We start from the raw sequence: 18,586 nt of genomic DNA, 5'->3' as shown, positions 1-18,586 counted from the left end.
TGGTGGCTGGACGTTTGTCATCCCTAATGACCTGTTAATGCACCAGCAGCAGAACCAACTGATCAGTGGTTGTGTATTATCTATTTATATGCGATGACACGTTTTTCTGAAACATCCTTCATCAGCTAGACTCGAGACCAAAAGTTTGGAAAGTCTTTATGAATCGTTTCTGAGCATTAGAAACAAAAGAGACGTTAAATCTGAAATACATGCACTTGTGAGAAAAACCTCACACTTTCGATGGCATCATTTAGAACCACTTTCAACAATTATATGAAAAGAAAAAAAATTGCAAGGCAACATTTCTTATCTTACTTAACTTGTTCACATTATTTATCAGGTCAATCTGCTCCCGAACTATTTCATTAGCTAACATCTATAATTCATCGACGCTTTGAAGCAGTATTTGGAGATTGTACTTCAAGTTTTTAAAAAGTAAACCCTTCATTTATATAAAAAGACACCAATCCTTGAATCCATAAGCGGAAAAACAATACCTAACATAGAAAATTGTCCTACCTCGAATTAAAATTAAGCCAAACCAGTTGATTGAAAAAAAATACATTTAATAATTCTATCAATTTTAAGAATACGCAAATGAGAACATTCAACTTCTAGTTTTGTTTGCACAAGTGCTTTTTTCACTATAAAACATCCGAATCTTCGCTGGCCAGAGGTCACGATATCAGCTGACTTAAACACTTCAGTAACAGTCATTTTGATTTCAAAACAGAAAATAAAATGGCGTGTATTGTTTCAGACATTTTCATTGGTTTTTATGACGACCATTTTGTTAGTAGAGAGATCGCTTGCGTAGGGAGTGATCTAATGCTGTCAATGCTTATGTCTTTTTGTGTTTTAAGACAATAGAGACCATAAATGGCACTCGAGAAAAGTACAGATCTGGATATCAACCAAATCCATCCGTCATAAAGCCCTTTTGTGGTTCCTTCTCCTGCTCTTCTAGTTTGTAATGGATACCACGTCTTTTCGTCAACCTGTTCAATGGCTTGACGAGCTCCATCCCATTTTCCAGGTCCGTCTAGTCTCCATTGAGGAGGTGCAGCAGGGCCGAAAAACAGTTTGGACCATAATATAGGGGCAGTGAAGAAATATTTGGTAAGATTGGGTTTGCATCCAATTAACCCAGCTATTTTGTCGACGTATGTTACTGCATGGATCTGTAGACAGTACTTCGGAGACTCCGGAAAATGATTTTTCATAAATTCGTGCTTTTTAGTAGCCATTAATTTCATGACTGACGCCGGAGGAAGTTGGCAATTTCCAGAGAACACTCGCGCAGCCCATCTTGTTTGCATCTCTAAAATTGGCGGTAATGCTCCAAATGGCTGAACGAGACCAATGATTGCCAAGGTTGGCCGACTCAGATCAACTGGGAAAACTAATTCATGAAGATAAGGGAAATGGTTCTCTATTCTTACAATGGAGTCCTTCAGAAACGGGAAGCTAAATTTAAACCCTGTTGCTAAGATGATAGCGTCTAAATTGTCTGCTGTTGTTCCATCTTCAAAAGTAACACTATTCGCTGCGAATTCTTTCACATTAGGTTTTACTGTAATTGTTCCATACAGTATACGGGTTGGCAGGTCATCGCTGATTGTGACAACACTAAGACCAAATTTACCATTGGGTGCCAAGCTGTACTTTGTATGGTCAAATCGACTATTCAGCCTTTTAAAAGCAAACGGTTTCATTAACCAAAACGGTACTGTTAACCCATAGCGTGTCATTGCTTTATGGTCAAAGGGAACACCTTGGTCAGTTGTTCTTTGTATCACATATGTACCAGTTCGTGTGCTCATATAAACCTGTAAAATAGTAATCGCTAATTTCAATATCACAATGGATGCTGTTTTATAGATAATTGAATTTTCAATAGTGAAAAACATTGCGTTATACTATTCCGTTTTTGTTTTTGTTGAGTAATACCCCAGTCCCACTAGGCCACGATCGCACTACGATCTGTGAAAAAAATGCAAATTTTGATGATCGTAGTACGATCGTGTAGATCGCAGTAAGATCGTATCACGGTCGTGGTGAGGTCTTCAAGATCGTGATGAGCGTGGCCAACTTTGAACATGTTCAAAACAATCGTGGTGCGGTCGTGGCCAAATCAGGTCGTAGTAGAAGCGTAGTGAGAGCGCACTAAGATCGTAGTAAGATCGCAAAGGTCGCTGTACCATCGTAGTTAGAGCGTAGCAAAAGCGTGATTCTATTCGGAGAAACTGCGCTACGATCTCATTGCGACGTTATTACGACCTCACTACGATCATCACGTTCTCACCACGACCAAACTACGCTTCCACTACGACTATACTACGCTGTTCACGACCATAGTACGATTCTAGCACGCCCTTGCCGTCCTCATCACGCTCTTCTCACGACCTGACTACGTTCATACTACGACCATTATTCTCATTGTCATTTTCCCATAAAATATATTGATCCTCTCCAGGTTTTGTTTGTCTGTATGTAATTGGGACTTCTTGTCCATTTTCTCTAACGGCTTAACCATGCTTCTTGTTTTCACATAGATTAGACCGTTGGTTTTCCCGTTTGAATGGTTTTACACTAGTAATTTGTGGGGCCTTTTATATCTTGCTGTTCGGTGTAAGCCAAGGCTCTGTGTTGAAGGCCGTATCTTGGCCTATAATTGTTACTTTTAAAAATTGTTACTTGGATTGAGAGTTGTCTCATTGACACTCATACCACAGCTTCCTATATCTATTGACACATCTGTTTCATATCTGCTATCGTTCACTAAAATATTGTCATTTCAGCTTTATGGACCAGCAATAGGTTGTAATTCAGGTCGGATTGGTCGGTCCGACAACTCTACTTGATCAAGATTCGTTACTATCAGAGCTCCATCTGCCTCTACATCAACCCTAACACCACGCCCCCTACACCTGTTCTTGTAGATTTTGGTGGCTTGATTGTATTTTTTTTTTCGAGAAATCTACGTATTAATTAGAAATAGAACTGAAGGAATGATACTGTATTGATATGGAACACGATGTTGACGTTATTGCTGAGAGCGTAGAAAGATCGCGGTTTGAACGTAGTGTAATCGTGGTAAGAACGTGCTATAATCGCAGTAGAAGCGTGGTAAGATCGTGTTGCAATCGGATAACTCGTGGTATGGTCGTAGTGAGAACGTGATGAGCGTAGAAAGATTTTGATAAGCGTAGTAAGGTCGCAGAATAAGCGCGGTGAGAACGTGTTATAATCGTAGCGGGATCGTTGTAGAAGCGTAATGAGGACGTAGCAGCATCGTGAAAGCAACGAAAATTTACATTTTCATGCCGCTCATACCGCGACCTCACCACGATCTGAATTTAATTTAGATCGCGGTGAGCATGGTACGATCGTGGTCTAGTGGGACTGGGGCTTAAACAAAATTGGGGGATCTTCATCATAGGTAAGTAACAAAGATAATCCAGAGGAAAAAAAGGCGAAATCCGTTCTCGTTTATTTGTTAAAAAATTTCTGTATAGTAAATTTGCTGAAGCAATAGTACTAGATACAAATTCCGAAATGCGCATGCGATTTCTTGTAATTTTTTATTGCGAGGATAATCACAATGTGTTAAAACAGGATATCATTTTGTTTTATATTGTGATCAGATTGCTGTCCTTTTTTAAAATTTTTATACCGTTTTATTCTTTTCCCCATTTTGATTGGAACGACGCAAACGACCACTAGTTTACGATTTTTATGTGAGATGGTTACAATCAACGTTAATAAATAACTCTTATTGTTTCATATGTTGTCTACTGTAAGGCAACGCGGAATAGATCTTAGGAAACAATTTAATGATGCGAAACAATTTTTTCGACATGTTTGCCGGTCTTATCTTTCATATAAGCAATAAAAAAATATCTCCATTTTCATTTATTTACTTATTTGTAACGTTCAGTCTGAAGCCCGTTTCTCATTGGTGGCCTTCGGCTGTATTCTGCTATTTGGTCGGGTTGTTGTCTCTTTAACACATTCTCCGTTTCCATTCTCAATTTTTTTTTTAATAATTATTAGCTAAATCCCTAACTTATTTCTGTTAAAATCTGACTATTCGCAATAACATATATCTTTTCCATTAATGCAACCTTATCACTTACATGTTCAGCATGACGACTCAATTCTGATGCAACATCTGATGCAGAGTTCCCGATCCCAATCACAAGAACCCTCTTTCCCTCAAAACCTCGAAAATCTTTGTAGTCATGGGTGTGTAAAACGCGCCCTGTAAAGTTTGCAATTCCTTTAAAAGTTGGTATGAACGGTTCGTGAAGATGTCCATTACAAACCATAACACAGTCAAATATGTCTTTGTTTGTAGAATTAGTGGCGAGGTTTTTGTACGTTACCACCCATCTTCCGCTTTCTTCAAAGTCTTCCGCTTGTTCTACGCGCATAATCATATGTCTAAATCGTATATAATTTCTAAGCTTAAAATGTTCAGCATATAGTTGTAAGTATCGTTTGAAGTGTCTGTGTGCCATGAAGTTGGGAAATTCTTTCGGAATTGGAAAATCGCTATAACACGTCATTTCTTTGCTGGTGTTAATACTACACGAGTTGTATATACTGGGATCACCTTCCTTAGATTCGTCTTTGTAATTCCAAAGCCCTCCAACTTCGTCGTCTTTTTCAAAACAAACTGGTTCCATGCCTTCATCCAAGGAATTCTTAATACCAGCAAGACCTGCTACACCGGCACCAATCACGCATACCTTCTTTTTTGTCATCTGAAGAAGAAAACAAGTTATTTAATTGGTTATCAAAGGTACCAGTTGACTACTGGGCTGGTAATACCCTCGGGAACGAAACGTTCACTAGCAGTAGCATTGACCCAGTGGTGTAAATAGTTATCAAAGGTACCAGGATTATAATTTAGTACGCCAGACGCGCGTTTCGTCTACATAAGACTAATCAGTGACGCTCATATCAAAATATTTATAAAGCCAAACAAGTAAAAAGTTGAAGAGCATTGAGCATCCAAAATTCAAAAAAGTTGTGCCAAACTTCAAAGAACAAGTGCTTCAGGGTCAGTTAAATCTGCTTTCGTCCTGAATAGTTTTAGGGAGATGTGGTATAAGTGCCAATGAGACAACTCTCCATCCAAGTCACAATTTATAAAAGTAAACCATTATAGGTCAAGGTACGGCCTTCAAGAAACATTTGTCACCGGGCGTTTTAGCAACCATCCTGCAAGTCATCACCAAAAAACATGCAAACTGTCATGTTTTAGATATTTTTAAGGTTCATCATAACAAATGGACAAATATGGCCGTATTTTCACCTCAAAATTTACTCTGTGTACAGACTTGCCTGTGCTGTTTGGAAAGTTTTAATGTCTAGCATCCACTAGATATATAAAAGTTAAATGCATTTTGTGATTAAGAAAGATAAAATCTTTTTTGGTTTTTGATGGGCATTTTTTTTTCCTTTCTGCAGAAGCTGTAAAAATAAACAAACACCTGAATTACTTTGATACTGTCCACTCACTGACTCAGATAATCTCTTTAAATCACCTGTAGTTTTGAAGACAACTCTTGTCCATTTCAATTAAGGACAATCAAAACAATACAAACCAGTTTTTTACCTGAGGGAGCATCTCATAGTTGTACCACAACTTAGTTAATTTTCACACCTTTTGCATGAAGGAAAAAAAATGCCCATCAAAATCCAAAAGAGATTTTATCTTTCTTAAACACAAAATGCATTTAACTTTATTATATCTAGTGGATGCCAGGCATTAAAACTTGTCCAACTTCACAGGTAAGTCTGTACTCAGAGTAATTTTTGGCATAAAAATACAGCCATATTTGTCCGTTTGTTATGATGAACCTTAATAGTGTATTTTCCAAATTTCATGTTTTGTAAATATTCAACTTATTATCTCATTAAGATAGACATATAGGGAACAAACCAGAGGTGCAAAGCAAACGTCATCTGTTGTAAAAACTATAATAGCTTGTTTCGTCTTCTAAAACATCTTATCATGGTTTTTTTTTCTATATTTCCATTTTGTTTTAAGTACATCGAAACTAAACTTGGTTTCGTCCAGAATACCTCGGTTTACATGTGTTTCTATAATATGTGTATGTATGTACGCTATCGCCGACTTATATTTTGGTCATACCACGTGTGATAACAAACACTGCGTAATCTGGACAGACGTGTCATGGTCATTTAAATCAATTAAGATTCATCATTCAAAAGGAATTGAAAAAAATATGGCCGTGTTCACACCGCAAAATCTACAGACAAACTGGTGGATCTTGGAAAGTTTTAAGGCATGACAGAACCTATATATATATTTTGTCTTAAAATTTAGTCATCATGCTCATATGAAATAAACATTTTAAATTGATAAAGCAAACAAAAAATTGTAAATACTTACGTTCATCCCCGTATACAACCTGATAAAGTTATCTACAGCTTTAATGCCTTTATAAAGGTAAAGGTCAGGATTGAAGAAGATAAATAATTAACACGCATAACTTACACAACCTGACGGGTGGCGGTATCTAATTATATTTAACAATTCTGTGTTATGAAAAGATCTTTTTGTCATTTAAACCAATACAACTACGTTACACTAGTATAAATGTTGATGCATCGTTTGTGCATTTTCCAAATGATGTCAATGAAGTGTTGTTCGAAGTTCAGGTGAATTTATCCATTTCATAAAGGTAGTTAATAAGGTGGGGTCCAACTATATGTTCAGCCATTTGAATGCATTGATCTAAGGGGGGTTCAAACCGGCCCGGAACCCCCATATTTCAACCCCTTGGTTCTGACACTGAAGCAAAATTGAAAATCTTGTAAAATGTTCAAGAACTGAAATAAACTGAAGAAGGTCGATCCTTCATTTTTCAATTGCGTACCATCAACGATACGATAATAAAATACCATATCTTTTTTAATTTTCCGCTGTTCTAGTACTTTTTTTAGATAATTAAAATGCTAAGGTTCAAACATCATTAGGGAAGGTCAGCTGTAATTACTATACATTTAAATGTCATATTTTGATTGTAAAGCTTTTAATTATTCGTCTTGATGATGGCAAAATTATATTTACCAATTCTGACAAACAAATAACATGTTACTATATAGCAGAACATATACTTTAAACAGTATCCTTAATTTCAGCGTTACCAGAGTATTTGAGATGCACGTATATATGCATTGAAAATAAAGACTCAAGCTTTGCTGGCTTCGTCGTGTAATCATAAAGTTAGCACGTGTTCTATCATCAAAAGACCAATTTATTATTCTGAAAATCAACTAATGCCGGAATGCATGTCCTGAAGTACTTAATTTGAAAAACAAAAAGTTTCAGGAAGTAGAAAGGGGCAGTTCATCATGTGTATGTTTCATTAACCATTATAGGTATTTATCCAAATACCCTTGAATCTTTTAATACGATAAAATTGGCAGAATTAGTTTTATGTGTTTATCTCAAGCTTCTGGATATCAAGTAAAGGTGTCCTCGTTTCTGGCTTAAATCCACAGTTTTAATAGATTTTTGACAAACGTTTAAGTATATGTCTTTAAAAATGAAAAGGATGGCTAGAAAAGCTAATATTCAATAAAATAAAGACAAATGTATTATCTGTCAATGTATTCATTTTGGTCTCTTAAGTTTTTAAAAATACAAATGATACGAAAGATGTGAGCTGCAGGTCTCATGTAGAATGAAATTCAAAACAGTGTGGCTGTGGCCATTGATTGACACATTAAATTCATCCTTTGACTGGGACAATTTACGTGAACGTTTTTCTGTAACGACCACTGTTCACGACGTACCTGTGATAGACATTTAAACTGTGGGGTCACCAAAGGTTTCTTAACGCCTTTAATTATAAAATAATTCGAAAAATTAATCAGGAATAACCTTTATGTTTTGATTTATATAATTGATATAAATCAAAACATCGTGTTATTTCTCATTAATTTTTCGAATTACTTTATTAAGGTGTTGAGAACCTTTGGTGACCCCATAGTTTAAGTGTCTTTAAAAAGTACATAGTGAGCAGTGGTCGTTACATACAAACGTTCACCTAAATTGTCCCAGTCAATGGATGAATTTAATGTGTCAATCAATGGCCACAGCCACACTGTTTTGAATTTCATTCTATTTCTAATCATTGGTAAATAGGGAATACCAGATGGGATCAACTACTCTCCATTCGTTAACTTTACGGACATCATCACGAATATCTGTTTTGCAGACGGCGACGGAAATGTCGCAACCAAATCCCGTCCTCTTTACCCCGAATGTGATCTACCATATTAGACTTATCACCGGTTTGTACTTCTATCAGCAATACGAAGGGAACCACACGTGGAACAAGAAATGCCTACCCTTCCGGAGCACATAAGATCACCCCCGGTTTTAAGTCGGTTTGGGGTTTCTCAGACTTTAGTTTTATCGTTGTGTTTTGTGTACTGTTGTAGTCTTTAGGTCTTTTTCCTTTTTTTTGCCATTGCGTTTTTGATTTATTTATATATCGGAAGATGTGGTGTGAGTGCCAATGAGACAACTCTCCATCCAAATAACAATTTATAAAAGTAAACCATTATAGGTCAATGTACGGCCTTCAACACGGAGCCTTGGCTCACACCGAACAAAAAGCTATAAAGGGCCCCAAAATTACTACTGTAAAACCATTCAAACGGGAAAACCAACGGTCTAATCTTTTTACCTATTTTTCCCCTATTTTTTTATTTGATTAAAACTATTCCAGAAAAAAACATTTTCTGAGCATAGAAAAATATGTTCTTATTACTGAACACGTTTTACTATATAGTCAATTTATTTAAACTTTAAATGAATGCACACTATATCCGTTAGAGAACACAAAACGAAGAAGAAAAAGTACGAGTATAAAGATTATAAATCTCTTCAACCATTTGATCCATCCGTCATATAATCCTTCTAGTTCTCCTGCTCCAGATTGCCTCGTTTTCATTGGATAGTATGTATTCTCCTGAACATTCTCAATTGCCTTTCGCGCACCGTCCCATTTTCCTGGACCATTTAGTCTCCATTGTGGTGGTGTAGCAGGTCCGAAGTACAATTTATACCAAAGCTTTGGATCCGTGAAAAAGTACTTTAAAAGGTTCGGTTTGCAACCTATTTTCGATGAGATAGTATCTAAGTAGGCAATAAAATATACCTGAAGACTGTACCGTGGTGAATCAACATACTTTTTCTTTAAAAATTGTCGCCTTTCCTCAACAACTCTACGGCGTTCGGTTGGGCTTGGTAAACTGCATTTACCAGAGAACACCATACTCGCCCAGCGCGCTTGCATTTCTAGAATTGGCGCAAGGCTACCAAACGGTTGAACAAGACCCACTACTGCTAAAGTGCTCGGTTCCATGTCTACAGGAAATACTAGTTCATATAAGTACGAAAAATGGTTATCTACTTCAATGATGGAATTATCTAGAAAAGGAAAACTGTATGTAAATCCGGTTGCCAAGACAACGACATCGATATTTTCAACCATAGACCCATCATCAAAAATTACTCCGTTTTCTGTGAATTTCTCCACGTTCGACTTGATACTGATAGCGCCATACAGTATACGGTTTGGTAAATCATCGCTTACTGTGACAACTCCGCCATCAAATCGGAAGTTCGGGGCCAGTCCATAGTTAGAATGTTTGTATTTATAGTTGATTTTGTTGTAATGGATGGGTCTCATGATATCCCATGGAAGACTCTGGCTATATCTGTTTAATGCTATGTGATCAAATGGAACACCGTACTCGCCAGCTCTTTGCTGAATGTAAGAACCTCTTCTGGTGCTGACATATACCTACAAAGAAAGCAGTACAAATCAATGATATAGTAATAAACGAACAGAAAAAAAAACATGCAATGTGTTCATTCGATTTTGAAATTGGTAAGTTTTCAGTTATTTTCATATTGCTTTTTAAAGCAATGAGACATGAAATGAATGTTTTGTTCTCTTTACTGTTTTTGTGGGCTCAATATAGAATGAAACGAATAAAAAATATATTTTAATTAATCACCTATTTATTGAGCAGCATAAGATATACTGTGCCATGAAAATATTTGTTTTTGGTGGTACTTGTTAGCCTCTGGTATAACTTGAATTGAGATTAACCGTAATAGAGAAAGATTTGTAAAAGAGTAGAGACTACTTACTAAGTGTTTTTTAAGATTCACTGCAATATGACTGGTTTTAACACAGATAGCTTCATTTACCAAATTTGTTATGCTATATTTTGTCTAGATTGCTTACTCGCTGAGGAACAATTTTCGAGCGCAAAGCCATGTGTTTCATACCTCTTTCTTTATATATATTTGCTATTAAAACCATTTTCTACCCCTATCATAAGATATTCTACCATTAACGATACTATAATAAACGGAAACTTACGTGCTCAGCATGTCTACTTAGTTCACATGCAACGTCTGCTCCAGAATTTCCAATACCAATAACCAGTATTCGTTTGTCTTCGTATCCATGGAAAGTCTTGTAGTCACGTGTATGCATCACTTTACCTTTGAACCTGTTCAAGCCGGGAAATGTTGGTTTGTTAGGCTCGTGCAAATGTCCATTGCATACCATTACAAAGTCAAATAGCTCTGTAGAGTTCTTTCCGGATTTCGAGTTCTGTGTTCTGACTTTCCACCTGTTGTCGTCACTTTTCTCGATTTTTTCTACTAATGTTTGAAATCTTATACAGCTCAGCAGATCAAAATGATCAGCATAGAGTTTAAGATACTTCTTAAAATGTTTATGATCCATAAAATTTGGGAATTCTTTAGGGATAGGAAAATCGCTATAACATGAAATTTCTTTGCTGGTGTTGATACTGCAAGAATTGTATAAACTTGTGTCGCCCTCTTTCACTGTTGTATGATAGTTCCAAAGACCTCCAATGTCAGTATCTTTCTCGTAGCAGACGACATCAAAACCTTCCTCCAAACTATTTTTAATTGACGTAAGGCCTGCTACCCCTGCGCCTACTACGCATACCCGTTTTGTCATCTGAAAGAAGGATAATAAATGATATAAAATACCCCAAACACAATATGTGTTTGTATTCCGGTGTCTTTTTAATATGTGCTTAGGAATCTTTTTTTATGTGGTGACTCCACGTTTTAAGTTATTGTTGGGGTATTTGCACAGGTATTGAAACATAAGAAGCATTCTCCAAACAGCATTTATTGTGACCACCTAAAATTTGGTATTTGTGTTATTTTGTTCTGTGTTGAGTGTGTATGGTGGGTTTTTTTTTTGTCGGCTTGCTTATAGCTTTTTGATGATCTAAAACCGAAAACAAAAAAAATCTTAAAAACTTTTAAAAATCAAGAAATTTGGATTTTAAGAGGTCATTTGAAAAAAAGGGTGTTTTAACCGTCAGCATAAACAAACTCTTTCGATGTTGCCTTTTCGCCTTTTGTTTTGTTGTTCATCAAACAAATGCGTAAGTTTATCTATACGACAGAATATGAACTATAATCTATTATATATCTGAAGTTGTATTGCTGTTTGAGTCTGTAAGAGTTGAAGTTAGGGGTTAGGGTTATAGAAATGCACAATTTGATAGTAACAGAATATTGAGATTGGCATGTTGTACATTGTAGATACGTTTTCTTTTGCGATCTTGTTTTTACAAAAATCTTGCAATGTACAATACTCCTAGTTATAAGAAGACATTCAAAATGAATAAAATATTTGTGATACCAGACGAAAATTATCATATGTAGATGTCACATCACCAATTCAACCAATCAGCATCAAGAATTATAAGTTTGTAAAAGTAATTATAAGTTTGTAAAAGTAATTATAAGTTTGTAAAAGTAATTATAAGTTTGTAAAAGTAATGCTTAATTCGACACAAAAAAATCATTTCAAAGTTTTATGGACTTCCTTTTGCGAATAGAAAAAAAGGCATATATATGTATTCTCTTCTATAAAATATCATATTTCAATGTTGAAATCAAGTCAGGGCCAAGTTTTGTCGACATTTCAACATGACTTCAAAAGCTAGTAAATAAATTCACCCCGAAGGAAATTATCTTGACGGTATATAACAGTACATATTCCTTTTGCACTTTTTACCCTTTTTTGAAAATTGGAAAATATTTCTACCTGGTATTCACATAAATCAATGTGTTACTGATCTAAACATAGAACATCAGGTGGCGATAGTATGGGCAACGAAACGCTTTAAAAAATCCTGTTTTCAGAACATAAATGACGAAACATTCTCGGAATTCTATGCGATTGTCATACAAGTGAGAAGTTTAACTATACATAAACCTAGGATTTACCAAAATTTTCTACATAAGGAAATGCCTGTTCCAAGTCAGGAATATGACAGTTCTTTGCCATTCGTTTAATGCGTTTAAGGTTTTGATTTTGCCATTTGATAAATGACTTTCCGTTATGAATTTTCCTTCGATTCAGTGTTTTTGCTATTCAACTATTGGCCCATTGACGAAACAATTATTTTTGGCATACATATATATAGACTGTACAAAAATACTTTTCTTTTACAGTACATTTATCTTTTAATTTTATTTTGCTAATCATTGTAATGTTCAGTAAATATTCTAGTCATTGAGTTTTTGATTAACATTTTAATTTGGAAGTTTTATATTCTGTTCTTTTAAGATCCATGTGGTATTTTTCTAGATATCATATAAGAACAAAAAAAAGTGAATTGAGTTAGAATTATGCAAAGTTAAAGACTGTTTACGGATCTTTTACCGCTGACCTTTTTTGAATTGAGATTGCAATGAAAGATTTTTTATGGCAGGAGACCAGAAAGAACACATCGAAAGCGTGCAGCCTCATATCAGTCTAGACTAGATATGATTCATAAAAAATACCATTCTCCTAAAAGGGAGACAATTTGAATTGAACATAACTGGACTACATACCTTGTACTTCTCGTCTCTATGTGAATCTCGTCTCTGTGTATTCACAGCCATCTGTATGTTCTCAACAGGTTTATAACGATTTTGATAAGATATTTCATAAGTCAACTGATTAACGTATGAAATGTTACGTCATATATAGTAAGGGGTACATGATCTGAAGAAATGTTAGAAGTTTACAGTGTTCATAATGAAGTGAAAGAGATTTGGACACATTCATTAGGGAATTAACACGGGTTTGAGGGGGGGATGGGTTGTAATGTCTGTTTATTTTAAGTCTTCATTTGAAGTCGGCTATTGTGCATTTCTGTTTTTGTCGGAGTTTTTTTTTTCTTCTGCCAAATCATGCTTTAAGAAGGTTCAGATTAAAGGGCAAATGTGCACAGAATAATTGGAAAAAGTATAAAGAATAGAGAAAAATAGGGTGCTTTAATATAAGGAATAGAGAAAAATAGGTTGCTTTAGTATAAGGAATAGAGAAAAATAGGGTGCTTTAATATAAGGAATAGTGAAAAATAGGGTGCTTTAATATGAGGAATAGAGAAAAATAGGGTGTTTTAATATAAGGAATAGAGAAAAATAGGTTGCTTTAGTAAAAGGAATAGAGAAAAAAGGGTGCTTTAATATAAGGAATAGTGAAAAATAGGGTGCTTTAATATGAGGAATAGTGAAAAATAGGGTGCTTTAATATAAGGAATAGAGAAAAATAGGTTGCTTTAGTAAAAGGAATAGAGAAAAATAGGGTGCTTTAATATAAGGAATAGTGAAAAATAGGGTGCTTTAATATGAGGAATAGAGAAAAATAGGGTGTTTTAATATAAGGAATAGAGAAAAATAGGTTGCTTTAGTAAAAGGAATAGAGAAAAAAGGGTGCTTTAGTAAAAGGAATAGAGAAAAATAGGGTGCTTTAATATAAGGAATAGAGAAAAATAGGATGCTTTAGTAAAAGGAATAGAGAAAATAGGGTGCTTTAGTAAAAGGAATAGAGAAAAAAGGGTGCTTTAATATAGGGAATAGAGAAAAATAGGATGCTTTAGTAAAAGGAATAGAGAAAAAAGGGTGCTTTAGTAAAAGGAATAGAGAAAAATAGGGTGCTTTAATATAAGGAATAGAGAAAAATAGGATGCTTTAGTAAAAGGAATAGAGAAAATAGGGTGCTTTAGTAAAAGGAATAGAGAAAAAAGGGTGCTTTAATATAGGGAATAGAGAAAAATAGGATGCTTTAGTAAAAGGAATAGAGAAAAAAGGGTGCTTTAATATAAGGAATAGAGAAAAATAGGGTGCTTTAGTAAAAGGAATAGAGAAAAAAGGGTGCTTTAATATAGGGAATAGAGAAAAATAGGATGCTTTAGTAAAAGGAATAGAGAAAAAAGGGTGCTTTAATATAGGGAATAGAGAAAAATAGGGTGCTTTAGTAAAAGGAATAGAGAAAAAAGGGTGCTTTAGTAAAAGGAATAGAGAAAAATAGGGTGCTTTAATATAAGGAATAGAGAAAAATAGGATGCTTTAGTAAAAGGAATAGAGAAAATAGGGTGCTTTAGTAAAAGGAATAGAGAAAAAAGGGTGCTTTAATATAGGGAATAGAGAAAAATAGGATGCTTTAGTAAAAGGAATAGAGAAAAAAGGGTGCTTTAATATAAGGAATAGAGAAAAATAGGGTGCTTTAGTAAAAGGAATAGAGAAAAAAGGGTGCTTTAATATAGGGAATAGAGAAAAATAGGATGCTTTAGTAAAAGGAATAGAGAAAAAAGGGTGCTTTAATATAGGGAATAGAGAAAAATAGGGTGCTTTAGTAAAAGGAATAGAGAAAAAAGGGTGCTTTAATATAAGGAATAGAGAAAAATAGGGTGCTTTAGTAAAAGGAATAGAGAAAAAGGGGTGCTTTAATATAAGGAATAGAGAAAAATAGGGTGCTTTAATATGAGGAATAGAGAAAAATAGGGTGCTTTAGTAAAAGGAATAGAGAAAAAAGGGTGCTTTAATATAGGGAATAGAGAAAAATAGGATGCTTTAGTAAAAGGAATAGAGAAAAAAGGGTGCTTTAATATAGGGAATAGAGAAAAATAGGGTGCTTTAGTAAAAGGAATAGAGAAAAATAGGATGCTTAAGTAAAAGGAATAGAGAAAAATAGGGTGCTTTAGTAAAAGGAATAGAGAAAAAAGGGTGCTTTAATATAGGGAATAGAGAAAAATAGGATGCTTTAGTAAAAGGAATAGAGAAAAAAGGGTGCTTTAATATAGGGAATAGAGAAAAATAGGGTGCTTTAGTAAAAGGAATAGAGAAAAATAGGATGCTTAAGTAAAAGGAATAGAGAAAAAGGGGTGCTTTAGTAAAAGGAATAGAGAAAAAAGGGTGCTTTAGTAAAAGGAATAGAGAAAAATAGGGTGCTTTAGTAAAAGGAATAGAGAAAAAGGGGTGCTTTAGTAAAAGGAATAGAGAAAAAAGGGTGCTTTAATATAAGGAATAGAGAAAAATAGGGTGCTTTAGTAAAAGGAATAGAGAAAAAAGGGTGCTTTAATATAGGGAATAGAGAAAAATAGGATGCTTTAGTAAAAGGAATAGAGAAAAAAGGGTGCTTTAATATAGGGAATAGAGAAAAATAGGGTGCTTTAGTAAAAGGAATAGAGAAAAAAGGGTGCTTTAGTAAAAGGAATAGAGAAAAATAGGGTGCTTTAGTAAAAGGAATAGAGAAAAATAGGGTGCTTTAGTAAAAGGAATAGAGAAAAAAGGGTGCTTTAATATAAGGAATAGAGAAAAATAGGATGCTTTAGTAAAAGGAATAGAGAAAAAAGGGTGCTTTAATATAAGGAATAGAGAAAAATAGGGTGCTTTAGTAAAAGGAATAGAGAAAAATAGGGTGCTTTAGTAAAAGGAATAGAGAAAAATAGGGTGCTTTAGTAAAAGGAATAGAGAAAAAAGGGTGCTTTAATATAAGGAATAGAGAAAAATAGGATGCTTTAGTAAAAGGAATAGAGAAAAAAGGGTGCTTTAATATAAGGAATAGAGAAAAATAGGATGCTTTAGTAAAAGGAATAGAGAAAAAAGGGTGCTTTAATATAAGGAATAGAGAAAAATAGGGTGCTTTAGTAAAAGGAATAGAGAAAAATAGGGTGCTTTAGTAAAAGGAATAGAGAAAAAAGGGTGCTTTAATATAAGGAATAGAGAAAAATAGGATGCTTTAGTAAAAGGAATAGAGAAAAATAGGGTGCTTTAATATAAGGAATAGAGAAAAATAGGATGCTTTAGTAAAAGGAATAGAGAAAAATAGGGTGCTTTAATATAGGGAATAGAGAAAAATAGGGTGCTTTAGTAAAAGGAAAAGAGAAAAATAGGGTGCTTTAATATAAGGATTAAAGAAAAATATGGTGCTTAAATATAAGGAATAGAGAAAAATAGGATGCTTTGATATAAGGAACAGAGAAAAATTACCCAAAACATCAAAGAATACAGAATTTGATTACCCCCTCCGACGCTTAAGGAAACATGGAATGACAATTTATCCTTGTCTCTTCGGGCCCTTTAACTGAGTGATCAAAGATGATGGTCAGATATAACTGGTATTTATTTTTTTCAAATTGTGCGCCTAGAATGAAGTATCAATTATTTTCTAGATTGGACATCTTTACAATTGGTATTTAGAGTGAATAAAGGGAATGGTGTGTAAAAACGTCTTCAAAAATAAAGTCACAAAAAATACCGAACGCCGAGCAAAATTTAAGACGAAAAGTGCATAATCAAAGCTCTAATACATCAAACGAATGGATAACAACTGTCATATTTCTGACTTTGTACAGGCATTTTCTTATTTAGAAAACGGCGGATTAAACCTGGTTGAATAGCTAGTTAAACCTCTCACTTGTATGACAGTCGCTTAAAATTCCATTTTATTGACAACGATGTGTGAACAAAAAAAAAAAAGACATAATAGGTAAAAATGTCAAAAGTTGTGTACAGCAGTCAACATTGTTATAATCTAAAAAAACACAAAATATGTAACAAAGAAACACAAAAAGACATACAGACAAAGCATATTAGTAAAAATGAAAAACAAGAATATAAAATTTTACCATAGGACAATAACGCAATGATGATGGGATGTAGAAGTACAGAGCCACGTCAAATGGATATAACCAAAACAAAATAAAAAGTAAAAATAATATTATGCATTGTGTTAAGACAAATAAAAGAATACTAAAAAGTAAATTCATAAAAATACAGAACGCCGATCAAAACTCAAAACGGAAAGTCCTTAATCAAAGCTGAAACACATCAAACGAATTGATAACAACTATCATATTCCAGACTTGGTACAGGCATTTTCTTCTTTAGAAAATGACGGATTAAACTTGGTTTTATAGCCAGCTTAGCCTCTCTCTTGTATGACAGTCGTGTAAAATTCCATTTTATTAATCACGATGTGTGAATAAAACAAATCGACATAATAGGTAAAAATGTCCAAAAAAAAAGCAGTCAACATTTTTATCATCTTAGTCACTATAAAAAAAAGAAATATGTAACAAAGAAACACAAAAAGGCATATAGACAAAGCACATCTATAATATTAAATAACGAGGTCCAATTTTTCAGCCGTCATCGGGTAAAAACGACAAATCAAAGAATTCAACTTTATATATTGCTAATATAAGACAATGGTGTAGATTAAAAATTACACCACTCCAGACCCTTTTGTTTTCCACATAATTAATATTGCCAATAATTAACAAGTTCCGGGTCGAATCCGATACCGATACCAATAGTATATTCATCTGTTACCTATTACCTTATCTGTACGTTCCGCATCTGACAGGCGCACTGCAAAACGGTGTATTAAAGATTTTGATATATATAAACGGGTCATAATCACAGGGTTGACACTACTGAATTCAATCATTGTCAATTTTTTCCCTATTGTAGTATTTCAATCAGTAAGACTTTCTAATATAACAATACGAATTCTAAAAATCTGGACTTAAAATAAGGCATATAGGTACAGTTTTCAATTTGTTAGCGGGCATGACGTAAAACAGCGAATAAAAGAATTTAACTTTATTTATAACTAAAATAGAACAATGCTGTTGATTAAAAAATACTCCATTCCAGGACCTTTTCAATTTGTTTTCCAAATAATTAATATTACCAATAATTGATAAGTTCCAGGTCGACGGGATCAAACAGAAAGATTTTGAAGGCAGAGAAAACTGGGTATCTTATAATCGGCATGACTTTATCAGATGACAATACTAATACTTATATAAGGCTTACGCATAGTTATATACTTTAATTCAGTCACGGACCCGCGATATCAAATGGAATTTTTAAACGACCTTGGCTGGCTATACAGCACTTGCACGGTCGGTTACCCGCGAAATCACGGGTGTGTTCTAGTAGTAAAAATGAAAAACAAGAATACAAAAAATTACCATAGCACAATAACACAATAACGGGATGTATAAGTACAGATTTAAATAGCTATAAACGAGGGGCAAATTGATGATTTCAAAATAAAAATTGTCATAGATTCAGGACCTGCGGAGATGACCGCGTTTGTCAAACTCGAGGTATGAGACGGAGGAAGCCTTGTCTGTTGTTTCTTTAATTTCTAGTTATAGATAATATATCATTGGAACC

The 18,586-nt window shown here is 34.3% G+C and overlaps 2 protein-coding genes across 3 annotated transcripts; both read right to left on the bottom strand.

Moving 5' to 3' along the window:
- Window positions 1-553: 553 nt before the first annotated feature.
- Window positions 554-6,534, bottom strand: LOC143069097 (dimethylaniline monooxygenase [N-oxide-forming] 2-like). Of its 2 annotated transcripts, none has more exons than XM_076243553.1 (3): window positions 6,428-6,534; window positions 4,140-4,769; window positions 554-1,829 (listed from the first exon to the last, which is right to left on the bottom strand). In XM_076243553.1, exons 1-3 carry the CDS (start codon window positions 6,431-6,433, stop codon window positions 777-779), a joined length of 1,689 nt encoding a protein of 562 aa, XP_076099668.1. In that variant the 5' UTR covers window positions 6,434-6,534; the 3' UTR covers window positions 554-776. The 2 variants fall into 2 exon arrangements, with proteins under 2 accessions (XP_076099668.1, XP_076099669.1); XM_076243554.1 differs by lacking the exon at window positions 6,428-6,534 and adding an exon at window positions 5,954-6,089.
- A 2,293-nt stretch (window positions 6,535-8,827) lies between these two features.
- LOC143069096 (dimethylaniline monooxygenase [N-oxide-forming] 2-like) lies at window positions 8,828-13,053 on the bottom strand. Its single transcript, XM_076243551.1, has 3 exons — window positions 12,962-13,053; window positions 10,446-11,060; window positions 8,828-9,857 (listed from the first exon to the last, which is right to left on the bottom strand). The coding sequence occupies exons 1-3, from the start codon at window positions 13,010-13,012 to the stop codon at window positions 8,850-8,852; spliced, it is 1,674 nt and encodes a 557-aa protein (XP_076099666.1). The 5' UTR covers window positions 13,013-13,053; the 3' UTR covers window positions 8,828-8,849.
- Between the last annotated feature and the right edge of the window lie 5,533 nt (window positions 13,054-18,586).

Source organism: Mytilus galloprovincialis, chromosome 3 (assembly GCF_965363235.1).
Source record: "Mytilus galloprovincialis chromosome 3, xbMytGall1.hap1.1, whole genome shotgun sequence".
In the NCBI taxonomy this organism is placed as follows: domain Eukaryota; kingdom Metazoa; phylum Mollusca; class Bivalvia; order Mytilida; family Mytilidae; genus Mytilus; species Mytilus galloprovincialis.
The sequence above is the reverse complement of the archived record's forward strand: the minus strand, read 5'-3'. Positions and strand labels throughout refer to the sequence as shown.